Source organism: Cynocephalus volans, chromosome 18 (genome assembly GCF_027409185.1).
Source record: "Cynocephalus volans isolate mCynVol1 chromosome 18, mCynVol1.pri, whole genome shotgun sequence".
NCBI classification, from domain to species: domain Eukaryota; kingdom Metazoa; phylum Chordata; class Mammalia; order Dermoptera; family Cynocephalidae; genus Cynocephalus; species Cynocephalus volans.
In genome coordinates this window covers 5,360,954-5,384,831 of record NC_084477.1, presented here as the reverse complement: position 1 = coordinate 5,384,831, position 23,878 = coordinate 5,360,954, and the positions used below count along the sequence as shown (strand labels likewise).

The 23,878-nt window shown below is 35.6% G+C and overlaps 1 protein-coding gene across 1 annotated transcript in view; it reads right to left on the bottom strand.

Moving 5' to 3' along the window:
- SDCCAG8 (SHH signaling and ciliogenesis regulator SDCCAG8) overlaps positions 1–23,878 on the bottom strand; it is a 209,818-nt gene that overhangs the window by 123,418 nt on the left and 62,522 nt on the right. Inside the window, exon 12 of the mRNA XM_063082814.1 lies at positions 22,803–22,919. Coding sequence (XP_062938884.1) covers positions 22,803–22,919 — 117 coding nt within the window. The remainder of the gene's footprint in view (positions 1–22,802; positions 22,920–23,878) is intronic.

Sequence of the window (23,878 nt, the reverse complement as noted above, 5' to 3'; positions counted from 1 at the left end):
GCTTTGTGTCGGCTGATGTTAGTAGTATAGTATTGTAGGCAATATAAAGAAACATTTTGGTAACCCCGGATGAGGTAAAATCTGAAATCTGAAATAAGTTGCGATTGTTGGAAAGCCACAAAAAAAGAGAGGATAAGTTTTTCAAATGATGCATTGCAAAAGAGTTGTTAAAGTATTGTGAACATGGCTAATAGTGACTGGGAGATGCAGGTTCAGATCACAGATGAAAATGGCTAAAGACGACCCCAAATTACTGTTGAAAAGAGGTGAAGTTAAAGAAGACAATTTGAAATAAAAAATTCTTAAAATAATGAAGGAGTCAAATATATAGATCTCCTAAGTTTTGACAACACCAATTACAATCTGTCAAAGGTATGGAGTTTTAAAATTGTGTTAGAATAAAGTTTGCATTGGTTCAATACCAGAAAACATATCAAAAGCTCAGCTATAAAAAGACAGCCATCAAGCACACTGTTAAGAAAGAGCCTACCGCTTCAGAAGCACACCTACCTCCAGCCCAGGGTGTATCCTTCATTTTCTACTTTGAAGATCCCCTGTTTCTGCTCTAGAGTTTGATGCTAAGGCCCTCAGTGGATGCAATCTCATATCACTTTGCTTTGTGATACATTTCATCATTGTCTTCAATCATTATGATCACGGAATCAGATGGTTCATAGTAAACGTTACTGTGATAGGAATATACAGTGGAGATGCAACATGTAACAGAAAGAGAGAAATAAAGAAAGTGTGGGTGACTCCACTCCCCCATTCAACTTAGTGAGTGAGGGCCTTGGAGTGAGTACACAGAGAAGAGTGAATCTACTGAGCCCTTGGTCAGTCCCAGTACATGTGTACCTCTGATGACATGAACATCTCACCACAGTAGTGTAATTTCATCCAAGAAACAGGTTTATTTTTCATACAAAAGCACTCCCAAACACAAACCAACTTGTTTATCTAGTCCCTGTCTGAATAAACAATCTATTCCAACAGTGGACGTAAAATGATACGAGTTGAAATTTTTGAGAAAGGGTATGAATGTTTCCAATGTGGTAGGAATATATGGCTCTAAATGCACATAAAATCAGTACATAAAAATCCACGTAGACCGTTAAATTATGAACAATTTATGAGATTTCCAAGAGTAATTCTGATCATATGAAATATTCATCTTTCAAGCTGAATTTAGAACATAACCTCCTCTTGAAATGTCACTCCACTAGAATGAAACATACTGAGTTTATTTTAGTAGCAGGATTTATTTCAACAGCTTCACAAATAATTTTTGCTCTGTGTTTATAAACATTCCAGAGGTTGAAGGAGTCAGTTATACTTTACTACATTTAATGGGAGAAATTAATTCCTTTTGCTATCATTTGTGAAGATCTTGGGATTTGTCTCTACAAATGTCAAAAGTCTGCTGTAACTGCAAAGATGTGAAAATAGCTTCTTAACATTACCCCCCTACCCCGAGCTGCGAGTTGACTGTATCAGTAACACCCGACCACTTGAAGACTCCTAAGTTTAATGTATCTACAAATAAACATGTCCTAGGATTGGTGCTCAATCATTTACAAATCCACCTAAATGAACTACCATCCAAGAGAACATTTCTATGTTTTGTTCATAGCTATATCACAAGAGCTATGCTAATGGAGTTAATAAACTCAAAACATTTTGGATCTTTGGCAGTTCCTAGTTTGACAAAGCTGGTAATCTCATGGCATCTATTCTATCACACATACCATAAAATGCTATATTGGGACATTTAAATATAATAGTCTTATGTTGTCTATGGAAAGAATATAACTAAAATGACTAATGCAGATCTATTTTCCTTTACTTAATGTACACATAAAAGGAATCCTTTAATATACTATAACCACCCCATGTTATAACTTTTAAAACAAAGAAATGTTCAAAAAAAGGTAACAGTTTGGTTTCTTATTTTCTAAAAAGAAATTTGTCAGTAATGTACTTGACATTCCAATTTAATAAAAGGAGAAACCATTTTCCACTTAAAATGTTAATATATAAAATTAATTTTATATACATGCATATTGACATATAATATTTAAATATATACATATATTTTAAGATATATATTTCATATGTGCATATGCATATTAAATATATGTAAATATTCAAATTTACTTCTGTTTCACTACTATTAATAAAACTACATGTAATATATTCAAATTAACTTCTATTTAATAAAATAGCCCTTAAGCCATTAGTTAAAAAAAAGAGCCAAGAAGAAACTGTGATTCCTTCCATTCTTCCCTGAGAATGTGGCCATGACCCTTGGGCCAAGAGGCAGGAGAGAGTGGCTGCTGAAGATAAGCACACTGTTTCCAAGGTGAGAGTCACCAGCGCAAAGGAGTTTTGACCTGTGTTTGCTAACAAGTTACCACAATTCTTTTTTTTTTTTTTTTTAAATAGTAACTCTAAATTTACTTCATGTAAAAAAAAAATTTTTTTTTTTTTTTTACCTAACCCTGATCTAATCTTTTTGAAGGCACTTCAAAAGAATTTTCCTTCCTACAATAACTACATTCAAAAGAAAAATAAACCTAGGGTTGGTTGTTTTTCTCAAAATGAACAGTAGTAAAAACAGGAAGATGTCTTTCCTGGTGGGACATCTCCATATAAAAAGAGTGGTCTTTTCGAAGGCCAAGGAATTGCTTTATATGTTTTTCTTTCTTATTAAAGAGGAATATCCAAGTAAGTACAAAAGCTGGTAGATAAAACAATTACTAAAAAATACTATCTACAAATAGTTACCCCAAACTCAGGGAAACATATTACAGCATATGAAAGGGATTGTTCATTACAGTTGCTGACTTTTATCACCATTTGAAAACAGTTTTATCACTAGTTGAGAAAATCATATGAAGCAAAAATAAAACAAAATAAAATAATTCTAATTTAGAAAGCAAACTGTTAATTTATTCTCTTGGTAAACAGTTCCTTGCCAAGCCCTCAACTCAACACAATAAATATTTTTGAGTGCATACTATGTGCCTACTATGTGCCAGACATATTACATATACATATACACACACATATAAAATCCAGGTGGCCGGAAAATTACACACACACACACACACACACACACACAATATATATATGTATAGTATCCAATCTATTCCACTCTTCTCCTCTCTTTCTCATCCTTCATTAACATTAAAATACCACCTAATTCCCTATCATTTTGATAAAAAGAGCAAATCCAGTGATATAGCTAATTTATCACATCATTTCTCCCTTAAATTTATAATCACTGGGCTACAGTAAATAAAATAAATTACTGCAATACTCTTGTACAATTCTCATAAAAATTTATAGCAGGAAATGTCTTATAAACATTATTAATATTAAGGCTCCAGGATTTACGTTAAATGAAGTGTAACCATCATTTTCACATCATATTATAATATTTGGGATAATTTTGTTCATTTTATGTCTATATATTAAAGTCTTTAGTATTTTCCAATAGAATAATTCAATTAAAAATACATTGAAATATACAATTAAAATAACTTTGGTCACATTGCTCACTACTAATTATGGTGTTGTTACTGCAGCATTCCCCATGTGTAGAAACATGACTAAACACAAATAAAAAACAAGACTAAATGTAAAAACCACACTAAAGCAATTTTAATAAACAGGAGAAATGAAAGGCACTTTCAAGTCAGATAAAGATGCTTTTGCAATCTATAAAAATAAAATAAATTTAAATGAATTGAAAATATTGCTGTTCCTAAAGTTATATCTGATTTTTCCATAGGAAAACTTCCTAAGTAAATTTAAATGTATAAGGTTTATTATTTATGTAAAGTTTAGAAAATATCTTTATAATTATTAAATGCATTTACAATGCTCTCAGGTTCTCATTATATTAAAAAAACTTAAAAGACAACAGGATACCATTCATAATTCTAAATTAAATAGTTTTTGAACAAGTTTGCTCAAAATTGATACTATTACCTTAAATGAATAGCAGACCAAAGGTCATATATTTTTCCCTTTATGCATCAAACATAGTATTTTCTCAGATATTATAACCATGAAAATACCAATATAGCATGCATGTATGCTGTTCATAGTCAAAAATTTTTAGTATAGATAAAAAGTACTGACAATTACAAAGTCACAATTTCCAAAGAAAACTACAATAATCAGTCTGCTACTATTCCAATAGCACAGTTTTTCAGTTATGGTATCAGCTATTAAAAATTACTGTGTAAAAAAAAAATTGGCCCATTTATTGTTAAGCAGAAACATAGACAATTCTGGCAAAACTATTTGGTCTCTTAGATAATAACAAACAAATTTTTATTACTTTTCTACTAACATTAATTAAAATTCTTATACTCAATGTTACTTTTATAGGAAATCTGGAAAATAATCAGTTAAATATTTCTAAAGTGAATATACAAAGAAACATTTCGGTTATTTTGTATCTAACTTTCAAGACTTCAATGTACATTTTTTATTTAGCAAACAATTCCTCTTTTTTAAATACTGTGCTGGTTACATTTTTTCTAAAGTGTGCTCCTAATAAAAGGGTCCTAAAACATTTGGGAGTAAATTCCTCTGTGTACATCAAGATTTAGTTTATTTGTTTAATAAAAACATAGGCCTTTAGGGGAAAAAAACCCCACACACACACAGTTAGAGATAGATGACACTTCAGTTGTCATCTTATGTATCCCCTCACTTTATAAATGAGAACTCTGGGGTCCAGCAAAGTTAACCTGCTCATTAAAGCCCGCTCAACAGGACTAGAACACAGGCTCCAGGCTCTTCGCTGATATCCATTTCCCTTCAAATGTGGAATAATGCCAAACCACGAAACTAACTCAGTTATGAACATAAACAAGCTTCTATTGGCAATAATTAATTTTTAAGTGCAATAAAGAAAACACATCATCTGTTTCTCCTCTGACAACTGTTATTCAACAAGAAGTTTTTCTTTTTGCTCTGTGATTTTCTTATTAGTTAAATTCTGTCAATCTCCAACAATCAGAACAAATTTAAGACTCACACTCTTTTTTAACAACAAAAAAACCTAGCTTCATAAGGCCACATATATTATTTCTTAATTTATAGAAAAAATAAATTTGGGGGAGTTTGATTCATTTATCAATATTACTGTTTGGTACAGGTGCTGGGACAAAACAAAATATTTCTTTTCTCTTGGACCATGAAAACCTAAATGTCTGTAGCCATTCAAGATCTCCCAGCCTTCCACTTCAAACTGGATGATTTCATTTTATAGCAAACCACATTTTAGTTTCTCACCAAATCCGCCTCAAACAACTGAGGAAAGGAGACCCCATTTACGTAGTCTGGACCACTTAATAACACAGATGATGGAATACAGCTCCTCTTCTCCATACAAATATACTGGACCTCTCTGAGGTCACTTCTCTTTCCGTCTACCCAGTTCCTGTTACTCCTTGGTGTACCTGATTACAGAGAACAGCAGTATCAATGCTCTGGCTCTAAAACCATAAATAAAGTAGGACAGGTAGATTACCAAAAACAGAACTAAAGCATTCAAACCTATAGGCTCTTACCAGAACACTTATGGTGAGATTCAAAATATTCTGACCACCTAACTAAACAGCATGTCTGTATTCAACTTACCTCTTAGCTGTTATTCTGCTCATTGGTGACACAAAATGGATCCTTTTCCACTGGAAAACTGGGCAGTTTAACCTTATTTTGTTGGAAGGTTTTCACCAAAATTAATGAGATGTTCTTATGTGAAGAGGAAACAGCGAATTTTAACAACAAAACTAGGTTTATTTATAGAGACATAACTGATTGAAAAAAAAATCCTTCTGTACTGAGACATGGTGTACGTGATCTCACCTTATGGGGAGTTTTTAGAAAATTCACTTTAGCTGTGCGTTATATAAATATTCCTGTAAAATTCTATTTGAGGAACTTAAGAATTTATTGTACTTCATTTTAACTAAAAAAAAAACCCCTATATTTTAAAACCAATTTTAGCAAGCAGCTCTCAAATGTGAAGTTGATGTTTTAGTTAATAAATATTTTAAGTGTAGTTCTTTTAAATTAACAGCTTCCACATATAAAGGAGAAAATTCATTTATTCAATTTATTGACCATCTATTCAATGGTAACAGTCCTATGTGTATATATACAGTTTTCACAGTTTAGAAAACACTTTCATATACATTAGTGAACTTATACGCTGTGAAAATTAGAAAACTAATATAATTCTTGCTTTCACTCATTTTCATGATGAAAAATAAAATAGGCATAGAATGGATAGATATAAGGCAATAATTAGGCTAGAACACTTTTAAATGGGAAGCAAATAATAGAATGAACAAGAGAAATCTCAAAAAATGATTTTACAGACTCTAATTCCTCAAATTTCCAATTTAGCCCATTTATCCAGATTATTTAGATAAACAAATTGAAATTTCAGGCAGGCCCACTGCAATTTCCCCCTTCCATTGGGAGTTCCCTAACCCAGGTTGAAGTCCTGCCAACTACAAATCTGCCCTATATTTACAAAGGCACTTTGATTTTGTAACTGTCCATGCCTAATTTTCTCATTATCTGCCATCAGTGTAATCTTCTGTCACAAAGCTCAATGGCACCTAAGCACACTACTTATACATAGTAAGTAGGTACAAAAATAAATGTTTTCTTTTTATTTGACTAGAATTATTTGGAAGAAGGCAAATGGTCTGGTTCTTAAGCATCAGTTTGGAAACAGAACAGAAGATATCAAACTATTAGGAAATCTTCAGCTACAGGTCAACCAACTCTGCCTTGATCTTCATGCTATACTTGCTATACTGTTTAAACCACTGACTTTAATGAAGATATCACTGGTGACATGCTGAGAAAATTTGCCCGTGACACACACATGAGAAGAATAATTTATTATGATAATATGTCAAAAACAGGATCCAAAAGGGTTCAGACAAGCTAAGACTATAGGCCCAAACTAAAATCACCAAGTTCCAGAGAGGTAGATGCAAATGCTTGTATTTACTGCCCAATACAGCAAATAGGTGCCATTAGGGGTTATAATTGAATTTAAACTCAATAAGAATCCATAATGAGACACGTTTGATAAACATTAACCCAAATGATAACTGGCTCAGAAGCTAGATTCATGTAAGCTTAGGTGATAGCCACACTTCTGTACACTGGTCAGGTCATTCTAAAAGTATCATATTCAGTTATCATGATGACTCTGGAAAGGAACTAGATAAAATGGAACACAGTCAGGAGAGAGAAAGAGAGAGAGAGAGAGATGAGGATGGAGAATGTGAATAAGAACCATAACACTAGCAAAAATAAATCATTAAAATTTATTGAGCAATTATAATATGTCATGCATCATGTTATAAAGTTAACATAGATGACTTCAAATTTTACAGAACCCTGTAAAGCAGAAATTGTATCTATTTTCATTTTACACAGAAGAAAACTGAGGCTTGCACATATTTAGTAACTGGTCCACGTGCACCAGGTGGTATGTAGCAAAATGAGAACTTAATTCAGGCAGTCTACTTTCAGGGCCTGCACTCTTGGCCACCTATCCATCCACGCGTCCATCAAATTATTGTGACCCTTGCTTGCATGCTAGGCACTGGAGCACTGGAACACAAAAGTGAATAAGACAAGAAAGAGTCCCTGCCCTCAAGTGACTTACATTCCAATGGAGGACGTCTTTTTTGTAAAGTAAATAAATAAAAAATTATAATGAGTTCCACAAAGGAAGAAAACAATGTACTGTGAGAGAATAACAGAGGTGGAATATACGTTAGTTGTTAGAGAAGTAGAGATATTTAAGTGAAGACCAAAAGAAAAAAGAAAGAGCTGGCTGAGCAAAGGAAGAACGTGTAAGGTAGATGTTTGTCCTAGCGCTCTGACAAGTCTGAAAAGCTAGAGGAAAAGCACCGAGGCTCCAGTGAATGGAGACGGAGGAAGAGTGGGTGAGAAGAGGCTGGAGAGACAGGCAGTGGCCAGGTTATGCAGGGCTGCGTGAACTATGAAAAGGAGCTTAGATTTATGTTTCTAAATGCAAACGGGAAGCCGCTCCAAGCTGTTAAGCAGAAGAACAATGAAAATCACTTCACATATTTGCTTTTGCTAATGTGTCAAGTAATATGGGCTGGACTGAAGAGGACACGACTTGATGAAGCTAATATTGTGATGGGGGAAGACAGATAAACAACATAAATTAGTAAGATACGGAGTAAAATAAAGCACAAAAGGGAATAGGGAGTACTGGGGAAAGAGTGAACCATTTCAAAATGAGGTGCGCAGGGAGGGCTCCCAGAGGAGATGATGCCTGAGCAATGACTTGAAGGTGTTCACCTAGAGTTAACTCCTAAGAGTGTCGTGGGAAACAGTGTTCCAGGCAGAGGCAACAGCAGGTGCAGAGGGCTAGAAGTGGGAGTGCAGCTCATGTGTTTGAGGAAGAGCAAGGAAGCCAGCGTAGCCTGGGCACAGTGATGGGAAAGAGAAGCAGGGGATGAGGGCCGACAGGTAACAGGAAGGCCAGACTACTTAGCACCTGGAGATCATTATACGAACTTCACCTTTGACGGTGACCGAGGTAGGGAACCACAGCATAGTTTTAGACAGAAAAGTGACAAGATCCGTCTGGTTCAGGGACTTCTGATCAAGATGGCGGAATAGATGGTCCCCAGTGTCACTCTCTCCCACGATCAACCAATTTACAACTATTACAAAGCAATGGATGCCAGGCCAGGGATGCTAGAGCTCAGGGGAAGAGAAGGAGAGACCTACAGAGTTCACGAAGGCAGGAGAAGCCAAGATGAAAGAAAGAAAGGACCACTCTGACCATTTCGAGCCCTGACCAATTCAAGGCTGGCCCTGGTAAGCACATGGAGCAAGAGCTGGCAAAAGCTGCTGCTGTGCCCTTCACATGAAGTGGCTTGGAGGCTGCAAGGGAGAAGAGGGCCTTGGTTGCCTCCAAGCCAGCAAAATAAGTGACAGGGCTCCTGTGGACCCACATAGGAGCAAGTGGCAACAGACAACGGAAAAAAGGAGACATTCAGAGGCTGGTGAGTCATCACAAGGGACCAGAGCATGACCCATCCCATGGGAAGTGTTTGGAGTAGAGTCAGTGGGGGAGATGGGCCCACTGGGGGAACACTGGGGCACAGCATGGACAGCTGATCTGCTCCCCCAATCAGTGAAGGACCACTCAGTGGAGACAGGTCAGGAATACAGAACTGCAGGGAGTGCAGTTCACTGAAAAGACTCAGGCCCAGATCAGAATTTCCACACAACCCAGGTGTACTGGACCTCACAGGATCTGGAAGTACTTACAAGGTCAATAATTAAAACCTGAGCTGCACAAAAGCCTTCCCCAAGGAATCAGCAGTAAAGCAACAATTTAGCTCAACCACAGGGCTCAAGTACTGGTCTGCTCAGGAAGTTCTCCCATTTTAGAAGTAAGCAAAAGACAACAAATTAGTTCCAGTGCAGAGTTTAAGTGGTAGGAATAGCAAAAAATCCAACACAGAACTGAAAGGAAAAACAAAATACTCACAGACCAGAGACAAAGTTTGATACTAACTAGTAAAGGTCTCACAACACCAAAGAACACCTATAAAACCCAGCAGGGCCAGAAGTCCCGTGGGCTACTAAGCCAGGGAGGGGGAAGGGCTGGGGGCCTCAGCCATGCCCCCGACACCCTCAACCAGCCAGCGACGACCACTGAGCTGCTGCAGCAAGTGCCCTGGGCTCCTGAGCTGTGTTAGGGTTGGGGGTCAAGGGCTTCAGCCACACCCCTCTGATATCTGCACCCAGCTCAGCAATGACCAAGCCACCACTGGAAGCCCCCTGGTCTCCCATGCAGGAATGAGAGGGATACCACAGGCCTCAACCCCAACCTTCCTCCTTCTTATACCCTATTTCCTTCCCTTTTTCCCTCTCCCACTCCTCTCCCACTGCTCCACAACATTATAGAATGTACACAAAATAATAATATTAGTAAATAAACTTTTTTTTAAAAAGTAAAAAAAAAAAAAAAAAACCGGTTTATCCATGCTCTGTATGCATGCTCTGCAGAATGTATCAGTACTTCATTCTTTTTTAATTGCCAACTAATATATATATATATATATATATATATATATATATGTATGTAGCATACACACACATAAATGTATACATCTATATGTATGTATACACACACATACACACACATCACATTTTATTTACCCATTAATCAGTTGATAGACTTTTGGGTTGTCACCAATTTTGGGATATTATGAATAATGCTGCCATGAACAGTCATGTACAAATTTTTGTGTGGGCATGTTTTCATTGCTCTTGGGTATACACATAGAAGAAGAATTGCTGGGTCATATAATAACTGTATGTTGAACACTTTAGGCGACTGCCAGATTGTTTCTCAAAGCAGTTGCACCAGTTTACAATCCTACCAGTAATGTATGAGAGTTCCAACTTCTCCACATCCTTGCCAACACTTGTTATTATCTGACTTTTATTACAGCCATCCTAGGAGATATAAAGTGGTACCTCATTTTGGTTTTAGTTTGCATTTCCCTGATAGTTAATGATGCTGGGCATCTTTTCATATGTTTATCCATTTGTTTATCTTCTCTGAAGAAATGTCTATTCAGATCTTCTGCCCATTTTTAAATTGGGTTGTCTTTTTATTATTAAATTTTAAGTGTACTTTATATATCCCAAATACAAATCCTTTATCAGACATATAATTTACATAAAATTTTCTCCCATCCTGTGGTTGTCTTTTCCCTTTCTTGATGGTGTACTTTGAAGCTCAGTTTTAAATTTTGATGATGTCCAAGTTATCTATTTTTTCTTTTGTTCCTGTACTTTTGGTGTCATATCTAAGAAACTATTGCCTCAACCAAGGTCACGAAGATTTATGCCTATGTTTTCTTCTAAGAGTTTTACAAGTTTAGCTCTTACATTTAGGCCTTTCATCCATTTTGGGTTAAATTTAGTACATGAGATGAGGTGGGGACCCAACTTCATTCTCTTACATGTGGGTATCCAGTTTTCCCAGCACCATTTGTTGAAATGACTTCTTTCCTATTTAATTTTCTTATTATCCTTGTTGAAAATCAATTGACTGTAAATGTGTAGAATCTTTTTGAACCCTCCCCCACCACAGTAGGTCACACCCTCCACTGAGCTCTCATCACATTTAACATCATCATCAGCCTATAAAAGTTGTAAGAGCAGTAAATATATATTATTTCTCATTGCAACCCCTGTGCCTATTTGTGTGTGACACATTATAGTTTACCAATAACAACTGGTTAAATAAATAAATGCATAGAAATAACTATTCTATGAATAATATATAATAATATAATAATAACTATTATTATTAGGATATATAATCATATAATAATTATTATTCATAGTAATTATTCTCTGCTCACTCACAGTCTAATCATCTACAAAATAAAGGTGTCAGACTAAGTCATTAAAATCTTTTTGTCTCAATGCCCACCAATCCATTGCTCTTTATTATCTGAGGCCCTCCCCCACTTTGATACTTGACGAGATTGCGACCATTGAAATAAGAGACACTAGAGATAAAAGTTGCCTTCATAAATTTTATTGCTATGTGGTTAAAAAGCATCTTCTGAAAAATGCCAAGCTACATGAAATTATTCTGAACAATCAGCAATGTTTGTGGGGGAGAAGGGGATTATCATACCAATCATACTTTTAAAAAAATCCATCATTGAGGTTACCTTCTGAAAATACTAATGGATTATACTGATAGATCTGTGGTTGTGTTCGCCTCTTCTGAGTTACAGTTTAATGTGAAGCAGTGTAAACAGAGATTAAAGCTCAATTCTTCTTTGTGTATATGCCTTTAGAATGCCTTCTTCTAAAAGCTTTCCCATTTTCTTCTCCTGCCTTTTTTCCTTTTTCTTCTAGTCTTCTTTTCTTGTTTTTATAGCTAGCACAATTCTAGGGTCCTTCTTGCTCTCCTGGCCATTGAGGTAAGTCTAAGGTATGCTGAATCCAGCATTTAGACACTTCACACTTCAGGCTCTGCTCAAAAAAACTCATCAGTAAGTCACACTTCTCAGGTTACAGATTAGTAAGATATATAGGAAGATATATATCCATATATAGAGTTTAAAATATAAATATAAATAGATATTTGATCCATCCCTTAGTCTGTCTTGACTATTCCTTCAGACTAAAACATAACTGGTTCTTGTCATATAAATGCTTGATGGCTTAAAGCACTATGCACATAGTGGACCTCCAGTAAATTAGGGAAGAAACACTGACCCCCCTGACAATTCTATTATTCTATGATATACTCAGTTGTGAAGACAAGTCGAAAACGACACCCTAAAGTTTCTAGTATGACAATCACTCTCAGTATGAGTGAATTCATATTTCTATGCAGAAAATTCTGAGCATGTTAAAGAAGAGTCCAATAGAAACGTAGGATGATGGGACAGTCTTTCAGGTGGAATGATTCTTTCTCTGTCATTTTCTTAAGATCTCCCTAAAAGTTTATTTTGCCTCCTCTTTTTCCTTGCCGGCCATTCTCTCTAAAAATATATGATAGAGGGAGAGAAGATACCTAGGGATACAAAGTGGAGTGGGGAAAGGGGGATGGGGAGAGAGGTCACGAATAATTGAGGGGATAATTGGGTGGAGGACATGGGGTATAATCACAATATGTGGTAATGGACATGCTGCCAGTATGGATCTGGCCATCACATCTTAGGCATGAGTGGTGACAATTTGCTTTGTACCCCATGAATATTCATAAACAACCAAAACAAAACAAAACAAAAAATAATAAAATAAAAATAAAAATATATGAGCATTCCCTTGTACTTTAATGGGAACTTTCAACCACAGCTTGACTCATGATGACAGGCTAATGCTACTACTTGCATGATATATTACCAAGGAGAGAGAGAGAGTAAGAAGATATCAGAACTTCAGTTGTAAGTAGAGAGATTCTGTACAAAGAAGAATTTTCCATTCCTCACAAGGAACTCCGCAAATTTTCAGGGACAGCAGAAGCCAGGCCAGAAATAAAAACCCTGCAGTTTTCTTGTCTTCCCTAAATGTTAATATAACTAACCTACTTAAGAACAGATATTAACACCAAAAAGGGTTAAGTTAACTTGATCATCTGTTAAGAAGAGTAACAGGAAAACCTTAAATATCTTAAAGTTTATTAATAATCATGAGTAGCCTAGTTTATCTAGAGTCTCTGTCTAAGACGGTCTGTCTTACACTGGACTCCAGTGAGGTTCTGGGAGACATTCCGGGGATCTGTGAAATCTCTAAGAGAATAAAAAAAAAAATTGTTTTCATTTTTATGATTTAAAAACAAAAACTTAATATAAACACTGGGTCATCTGTGTCCAGAACTGCCACAGCATTTCATTCCTTGGTTGAAATTACAAGCGCATCAAGTAAAAACAGAAAGTGAAAGCATCAATGCTACATTTCTCAAGTGGGAATCTCAGGTATTCCCAATGATCATGAGTTCACACACATGAGAAACTCTGGCCAAGGGTATTTAATGCCACAGGTTTTGCAAAAGCTGTCTATTTCCCCAAAATACTACCTTTGAAAGTTTGTTGGTGCCTAAAATCTATCCAGTAGAACTGAATTCTTAATTCAGTGAGGCTTTCTTATAGCAAATCAAATTATGACTGTCTAATTTAACTGCTTAAAAGGCTAGACACTTTATTGTTCTATTATTAATCATAATGAAAAGAATATGATCTAAAACTTTACTGATGATGATAGTAAAAATTCATTTTTATAATCTTAACAGAAATGCCATTTTTATAAAATGAGGGTGAATAACCAGAAAATATGAAATGATACTTGAGATTCCAAGTAGTTTTCATTGATTTTAATAGTTAATTCATAATGAAAAGGGGCAGAGAAATATTTCCTATGTTTCTAGAAATATAAGAATAAAGAGCTAGAGAAAACCTTAGCTATTACTTATCCAAGCTTCTCATTTCACTGGGGAAAAAAACAGGTTCTGAGAGATTTGCTCAGGAAGTTAACTGAAAAGCCAAATCAAGAAGTCAAGTCTTTGGACCCACGGTCCATTAGTAAAGTAGTAGCCTGTGCTTCACCTTCCGTCACCAGTCATGTGGTAATCCTCCATGAATCACCGAATAACTGTCAATTCTTTATTTATAGGAAACTAATCCTACTTCACTCTAACACTGTTAATAAAGTGACATTTATTAAAATTAAAAATTTTTTCCATTACATAGAAAATACTACAAAGGAAATAAAAACATAAGCAAACATTCCCAAAATATGACTTCTGTGCCTGACTGCAGGGCATGCGATATGTTGTAAGCAGGCAATTATACTGGGATTCTGAGAATTACAGAAGCCCATTTTCTAGGGGCAATCTATTATAACAAAGACGTGGCACTTGAACTACTGTCAGTTATATGAGAATGCCATGGAATCAAAACACAAAAGAATCAAAAGAAAGCATCCTCCTTTCTCCCCTCAACCCCCATTCCTTTGCTCAAGCTACCATGTTGGACCTTCTAACCAAATGCCTTCCTCTCCCATCTATGCTGGGCAACACTCTAAGCATCCTGCAAGGATGTCATCTTTCCCTCTTCTAAATTCCCATACCATTTGTTTGCTGATAATTACTATGTTTTCTTTGACATATATTTATTTGCCTATCTGTCCTACATACTCACTTTGAACAGAAATTCATTATAGGCCAGCACAGTGCACACAATATATAGTTGTTGAATTAAAGCAACAAGTGATGTTTAGGGCAAAAGGGTGCTAAATTTGTAACAGTGTCTGTTCTCTTCAAAATCTGACTTACTACCATTTTCCTGAAAAAGTACATGTAAATGATCATATTAATCACTCTGAAGAATAAAGAGCAACACAGAAAAATGCTTAAGATAATGTTAAGTGAAAAGAGCAAGCAATAATCAGCCACAATGTATATCGACAAAATAAAAATTTAAAAAAAAAAAAAGAAAGAAAAGAGCAAAAACCCAAAATTATATCTAGACTATGTTTACAGCTTGCAAATATCATATATGCATATGGACAAAAAGTAAAAGGTAAAACAGAAAAATGAAAACAATTTGTTCTATTGGGTGATGGAATTATTGGCTTCTGTTGATGTGCTTATGTTTATACAATAAATATTGTTTTAAAGTGTATACACATGTAGTAATTAGTAATATTCATACTGGATATTGGTAATAATATTTCTGGTCTGTAATAAAGCATATGCAGCTGTCCTATGTCTAATGCCTCTTAGCTTGCTGGCCTGCAAGGAAACATTCAAAGAACTCCTACCACCTGGTAGCTACCAGAATTGCAGACTTAGTACCTGGGAAGACACTCTGCAAGGCTGGCAGGTTGGCATGATGAGCCAACTTTTCAAGTCAAAATAAACATGCAAAAAAGTTTTAAAGGACTGAAATATATATCATCCAGTGAAATTGAAAATATAGTGGAAATTATATTTCTTTAGAGCCAGTAGCAGATTGAACCCTATGAGTTCCTTAAAACACAAAAGTATTCCTTGAGTTCAGTTTACAGTTTTATATTCCTATCCAAAGGAAAACATTTATTTCTAAATGTTTATCCCATAGGCATGTTATTTCTAAGTGGGCTGGCTTTGTTTCTTATTTGTGCTACTTCCTAAATGGCCATAAAATGTTATTTTCAGATATATTGTTTCTTCTGATATATTTGATCTTTAAAAATAGATTATTATGGTGAATAGCATTATTATCTTTGCTGGAAAATAAAATGACAGGTAAGAATAGACTCTTTTTTGAGCACATAAATTTACAGACAGTGTTTCTATGAATGAGGTACTGCCACCGAAAACAACCGCCTTAATCATTACTAAACTTACTAAATGCTAAATGCCCCAAGGATCTCCAATTTGGTATTATTCACTGGATTTACTTGGAATTGTTCCTTTGTATAAAAAACAAACAAAAAAAAAAAAACTTCCTTTCTTACTGCTAATGTTGTAAATTTACTAACATAATTAGGATTTAAAATGAAGAAACTAATTTGGCATGGTGTTTTAGAAAAGCAATAAGTTCAATAATTTAAGACATTTATTAAACAGAGATATTCTAAATTATTTGCATAATCCAATAAATCCTATTTGTCCCATTCAAGCACCATCCAGGACAAGAACAAAAGAGGCTGATTTATTAGACATACGCCAGGCTGAAGAATTTTCTCACAATTCTTGGTTAGGCTGTGATAAGAACACAAATTTATCTAAGTATGCTGAACAATGCTTTAGGGCATACTTAGAGAAGATGCTATAAAAAAAGCTTTATTGCATCACACACATGGAACCAGATTCTCCCTCTCATGGGCTGTAGCCAGCATGAAGTTCACACTACATTAATTTGCACTTGTCAATAAGCTGCTTCGCAAGTAATCTTAAGGCATGTTCGAATGTGTACTCTGCCTCCTCAACTAGAATATAAACTCCCTAAGGGCAGGACCTGGGTCTTCTAGTTATTACCCCCACAGTGTCTAATATCCTGGTCTGGGTAAGACAAGCTCCCTGGAACTGCTGTTGCCTGAGTGAGCAGCCAGGACAGGAATGTGCTAAGCATACAGCACTGACAGAGGGTGTGAAGAACACTGGAGAGCAACGCTGTCATCACCAGGACCGAGTGATTACATGTGCCAAAGGCATGCCCAAGTGGCCCCTCTCCCAGTCATTTTTTAGAGAGGGAAGTGAGACCGCATGCAGGTGGTAGTTGGATAAGTCCCTGAAGTCTAGCTCTCGAGAACTTGTCCATTATCTTAGCATATTCCCCAAAAGCCTTCTGAAGAGAATATATAGCTTTATAGACACGAAGCAGAGAGTAGAACTGAACGGGATTTTCCTTTAATGCGTAGGTGCTAAGCTTGAAGTAGAAAAGACTAACAACCGCTGTTACTTTTAACATACTGCAATCTATTTCTAGGACGTTTCCAGAATCAAACAGAAGACAGCAGGCCTCAGAGGTCCACTAGCTGGGTCTTCAAGTAAATCATATTGGGGCTACTACTTAAAATTAAAAATATCAGGGAAGAAAGTTCCATGGTCTATTGCCGCGATCTATTTCAATCTTCTAACTGTCGGAAAATTCTTATTTCAGGCTGTTGTGATTTCCAGTTGCTGTGATTAAATCGCTTTGTTCTTGTTCTTTCCATATTAAAGATCAAGATCAGGTGTTTAACTTTCTCCTCGAAACAATCTATCAAATCTATGAAGACAGTGAAGCAATGTTTCAGTCTTCTCTAGGTAAAAAAGTACAATTCTTCAAGTTTTCTTTTGCTTGTATATTTCTCTGGCCTTGACTTATAGGACTTGCGGGGCTTCCTCTCATCACAAAATAGATGCCCTTCTTCCATTTTAATCAACTGGATTAATCCTAATTAATCCAGTCAATTGAATGTAGGAAATAATTCCTGTGTTGAAATGCTCTATGATTAATGTCAGTATTGAAGTGCTGAATCATACTATTGTAGATATGAGCAACACTCAAATCCTTTGTTTGCCCTAATTTTTGCAGCCAAATTTTTCTTTTTTCTTTTTTTGTGGCTGGACTGGACTCCAGCCAGAATTTCCTAATCTATTTCTTTTGCATATGTTCTCTACCCTTAAATATTTGCATTGATTACTCCATTAGGATAAGTTATGTTTCCTACTCAATAGTAGCCACAACTCCAAAGTTATAACTTATAACAGTACTGGTAAGAAGAGCTTTCTATGTCAGTTCTCTTATCTCTGAAAAATAAAATTGGTACTAACCTAGAAACAAATTTGTAAATATAAAACAGTACTGTATTTATACTCCCATTCAAGCCATTATTAAGCCATGGGCCACTAATAAGACAATGACTTCCAGGGATATACTTACTTGGCAATGCCAGTAGGTGATTAGGAGACCAGGGATTTGGCACTTTTGTTTTGTGCTGCCTGAGACTCTAAAACCATTCAGTTATAATTTAAGGTTGGAGGGTCTTCAAACTCAAAGCTCTGCATTCTAGCAAGGCAGAGAAAACTTTAAAAATACAGTTGTATTTCTATACTTAGGGCAGGGGTTGGCAAACTTTTTCTGTAAAGGGTCATATAGTAAATGTTTTAGGCTTTGTGGGCTCTATGGTCTGTGCCAACTCCTCAACTCTGCTGTTGTAGCAGGAAAGCAGCAACAGGCAATACATAAATGAATGGGTCTGGCTGAGTTCTGATCAACTTTTATTTGCAAAAACAGACAGCAGGCCAAATTTGGTTTGTGTGCTATAGTTGCCTAACCCTCTTTTATGGATACAGGGTATATGGGCACATTAAATATGCATACATGTCTGTACATGAAAGTGGGAGTTTATACCAGCGGTCTTCAAAAAGTTCATGGAAAGATTCGTACTATCTTTTAATTCCATTTTTTGAAGTACTCTCATATATATGCATTAGCATATCAAATCTCTGCCTATCCCAATAGTCACGGAAGCTTCACAGGTATGTGATCAGTGCAGTCACGTAGTCACTGTTTAGAAGTGTACTGCTCTCGCAGTTTAATGCTGTGTGGTTGATGTCTTGAAATTCTTAATGACTTTATCTTGGATTTGAGTTTTGTAAGTGCAGCCTCACGGGACGATGGAGTCTCAGCCCAGATGTGTAGTCTTGTCCTTCTCCTGCCTCACTGCAGCCTGGAGCACTTCTCTACTTCTTTCCTGTCCCTGCCTTGCTACTGTTGCTGCCCTCCTCCCAGAGGGGGACTGGGTCGTGTCAGTGGGGGAGACATGTGTTCTGCTTCTGTCCTTTGCCCCTGGCAGGAGCCTGGATTTGAGCCCAGAGAGGGGTGGGTGAATGTGTGTTCCCCTGACATCTCAGAGCAGGACGTGGAGGTGACCATCCCTGCCCCAGGCTGCCAGCACCACAGCACACTCAGTGCACTCAGTGCAGAGCCTCTTGCCCAACCCTGATCCAGGTACCAAGTATGTCTCAGTGTGGAGGTTGCAATCTTAGAGGTCGCCTGACTCCCTGCTCCCCACTGGGGCATGGTGTGTAGGTCCTGCGGCTGGTGGAAGGGAGAACTCAGAAGCTGATGGACCACATATGCAGGCCCAGTCATGGGGTTCCTGTGGGGGACTACACTCCCCCATGAGCATCCCTGCACTAGAGGAAGCCTGGCATTGAATAGCAAATAAAAAACACCTTTACCGGTCATGAGAGAAAGAGAAAAAGACTGAAGAAGAAAGAAAAAAGTTTTCTATTTTAGTACCTTAAATATCACTTCTTTCCCACTTTCTGAACAAAGGGCCCTGTGTTTTCACTTTGCTCTGGGCCCTGATCAAAGGTTAGAGGCTCTAAAGAATCATCTTCTGAGATTCATCTACCCAAATGGAGGTTGACAAAGAAAATTCCACTTACGTGTTATCCATTTCAGGTCAGCTAACCCCTGTAATTCCAGGGCTTCCTGAAGCATTCCTAAATCTTAACTACAAGGCTCTGAAATTATTTCTGTATTTTGGGATATGAGGATCAGGAATGCTGCATGATAGTCATTTCCCTCAAATAGTTTGCTACAAGGTTAATTCACATTTCTTTAGAATGATGATGAGGTATTCTATAAATGTAAAGCAAAATCAAAACATTATGCATAAATTTAATAGACCACAAAGAAAGTTGAAATTTTGCTAAGATTTCCCTTTATTTCCCATTAAAAAAGACGGTAATACCATAGCATTCTTACAAAAACATACCTGTTTTCCCGATTCAAATGAACCAACTGTAAAACAAGCATTTTTGAGACAAATAAATTTGAATATGAGCTGGGAATTGTTTGATATTAAGGAATTATTGCTAATATTGTTAGGTGTGCAAATGACATAGGGATTATGTAAAAAAAAAATACTCTGCATAGATGCACATGAGTATTTATGGGTGGAATAGCATAATGTCTAAGATCCGTTTGAAATACTTCTGCAAAAGGAGAAGAGGTGGAGTTAGAAGACAGAGAAGAGAAGAGAGAAAAAGATGACAAAGGAGATGAAGAAGAAAGAAATGAAGACAGAGGGCTGAGAGAAAAAACGTGAGATATTTGAAATAGGATGGGCAAAATGATGAACATTTTCAGTGATGGAAAAGTTGGAGATTCATGACAATATTTGCATTACCCTCACGTGGGTAATGTTTTTAATGTTTTTAAATTTCCATGATGGGGTGTGTGTGTGTGTACATAATAAAAGTAAAGACACAGATTTCTCATTCTCCTCCATGACAAATGTCTTTTGGGGTGGGGGCGGGTACCATGAGCCCCCTCGGAGGCTGACAGGAGCTCTCTAAGCTGAAGAGATACAAAGGAGCTGACGGGAAGATAATCCACCCATCGGTTCCTGACACAATATACAAAAGAAAAGAAGAAAGTGCTAGAAGAGACTGCCATTGTTACTCTCCTAACCTCGCCTTCTAACTATGCCAGAGTCAAGGCTCAGGTCACAAGGAAAATTATTTTGGTGGTCAACCATTTGCTCTATTTTGTATAGATCAAAAAAGCTCTTGTTCTCACCACATTCTAATGTCACAGTTTCCCACCTACTTTAAAAATGTATCAAGTGGTCAGATGAACTAAAATATGAATCAAATGACTATATTATGAACATCTTGTTTGCAAACCTAGAGACAGCCTTCCTGTTTTTCTGACTTGTAATGATTATATATCATATAATGCTTGAAAAGCTAAAAATGCTTTATATTATTATAGGTATTTCAGATAAATGCTCAACGTGCTCAGCTTTTAAAAGTTAAATGTAAATTTCTCTCGAGTGCAGATGGTGGCCAAGCAAAGTAGCTCTTTGGTCTTCTAAACAGAAGGTCAGGTCATGGCTGAAAGACCACAGAACAACTGCTGCTTTGCTACTCCAACTCATCCATGGAATGAGACACTAGTACTTTCTTTTCTGAAACTGTGTTCAATACAAAAATGATACAAAGGGTACCTATAAGATTTCCTCACATTCTGCCCAAGAAAAAATGGTAACAAGCATGTCATATCACAAACATCTTCTAACTGTGCAGAGGTTTTATTCCTAATGCAATAACCTTCTAAAAAGGCACATCTCTATCTAAAATATCACTGAAAATCATTATGAAAACTGTTAATGTTTTACTACTATCAGGAAATGTTTAAAATTGAAAACTACTCCTTTAAAATCCTGCAACTTTAGTTTCTATACCATTACCGGTTAATTAAAATGAGACACAGTGCTAAAAGACAAATAATGCAAATACTTTTAAACTGGTTATTCATTTAAAAGTGATATTATACTCTTATTTTCCCTACAGTGTTTTTTTCCCTCTCAAACATTATAATGAAATTTTCAATAACGCAGAGACTCTTTCCTGCTATATTTTTCCAGTTAGTCCAAAATATTATGCTGGCAAAAGGTATATAATAATGCTAGTGAACAAGCCAATATAAATACCTTTTTTAAAAAATATAATACATCAGGAAAGGAAAGTTCTCTGTGTTTGACTTAGCCATCAGTCCCTTCTATCCTTCAGTCCCTGATAGAAAGGAATTTCCATTTTACTATCAGGCACGCCCCCAACTGGATGAAATAAAATAGTTTGATTATTTGTACGTGTTAATAATGAAAAAATATTTTAAAAGTTTGAAACTCATTATAACATCTTGAATATAGTGGTACAAAAGCAAAATTTTATTTTGGTTGTCTGGATTTTAATTTGGTACTGAACATTTTGGTTATGACTTGAAAAACTTTCTGTTCTAAGTCTTGCTATCACTTTCATTTTCAATACTTCTCCCAACCTTCTTGTGTCATCCATCATAAAGAGTTGAATGGGTTGAAAGGGAAAGTGTTAGAAAATATAATAAAGAGTCTTGGACTAGAAATGTATCTGAAATAAATTTACTTCGAGCTACTTACTTCTAAACTGCAGTGAATTCTTTTAAATACTGACACTAACAAACTCAATCTTATTTTAATTGAATAGATTAAACCCGCTTTCACTGAACATAAAGAATACAAGCCTTCAGTGTCCTGTACTATAACGTAAAAAAAGAAAATCAAAAGTCAGCCTATTAGAACTGCCTCTCTAAAAACTTTATGCATGTTGTCAATTAAAATTGGAGTATCTACATGATCTTCACAAAGATATTACATAAAACATCTGTTCAAACTTAAATTGAAGCAAGCAGCATTTTAATGTCACTGTATTTAGGCTTTCTGAGCAAACGTATTCATGGTTATCTTAGTTAAAACTGGTATCACTCTGCCAACAATCAATTTGATTGACATATTTACATATCAACTCATCTCATCTTACAAATTTTAAACTATTTCATTTAAAATTGGATTCAAGTTGGCATCTTTCAAGAACTTTACGTATGTATATTTTAGGTTCAAACTGTGCATTAGAACATTTTTTTTTCTTTTGTAAGTAATAGATACACATATCCAAATGTATATTTATGACCTGTCAGAATGGCATTTTATATGCATGCAGTTGTATTCTCACTATTTCATGTGAAAGGTGATAATTTTAGATAACTATAAATGCAATTCTTTTAACAGTATATACTGGATCGTTCCATTAGTTAGAAACAATTTAATAGAAATAAATTACTTAGGAATAAAACCACATCGACTTCAGAAAGTACGTTAGCTGTATCTTTAATTGCTGCAGTTACACTTGTGTCATCTCTTACCTGATCTTTAATTTCAAGATCCCTTTTAGTTTTTGCTTTGTACTCTCTGTGCTCCTTTTCTGCCTCGTCCTTCTCCATTTTGGTTTTATTCAGCTGATAGCGCATTTCTCCACACACCTGTTGGATTGTAAAAACTAGATCAATAGCTGCTGGAATCTGCCAAGAGATACCTGCAATTAGATCTTTTGGTGCCCCCTAGAGGTCATATAGATAAAATACAAAAGAACTTTTCTAAGAATGGCATTTTCTGTTAGAATGTTCAATATAGCCTGTTAAGATTTGGAGGCAATATCAGGAATTATTGAGTCTAACAATTTCAAATTATAAATAAAGAAATACATAACTAAAGAATTTAAGTAATGTGCCCAAGATTATTTTATGTAAAATAATAGTTTCAATTGCATATTATCAACCAAAATGCACTATCATGCAAATTTCAACTAGGTAAAATTAGTAATTAAAATGGTAAGCTACGTTATTATTCACTCAAATTGTTATGATTAAATACTCACTCTGAAATTTTTCTTTAAAGATTTCACCAATTAAGCTTTTATTTAAGGACATTTATTTTAAAATTTTCTCTCTGCTAATAGACTATATTATTGATATTTAGGTGTGTAGTAGCCGGTATTTACTGTAAGCTTTGTATATAATGTCAATCTTATTATGCACAATACTATGTATTCAAGTTAAGGAAGATTCTTCTGGCAAAAGTCAAAGACTGGAACTAAGCACACTCTGCACTTATAACTAACATTCAACATAAAAGAAAAAATATATATTTAAGTGAAATAATTTTAATATATCATTAAACAATGAATACACACAATATCTAAAAAGTGTTGTGTATCATCCTGTATACATTTTGTTCCCCCCCCTCCCAATCCACGGCCTCCACAGAAATATATTTGGAAAATGCAATTAGCAGATAAATTTAAATAAAGAAATTATGGACCTTTTGAGATAACTAAGAACCTGTAGACAGATCCATTAATACACAAGTCTGCTAAGTCTGCTTCTAATGTACAAACACGGATTTTTAAAAATCATATATTAGCTAAAGGTTATATTTGCTT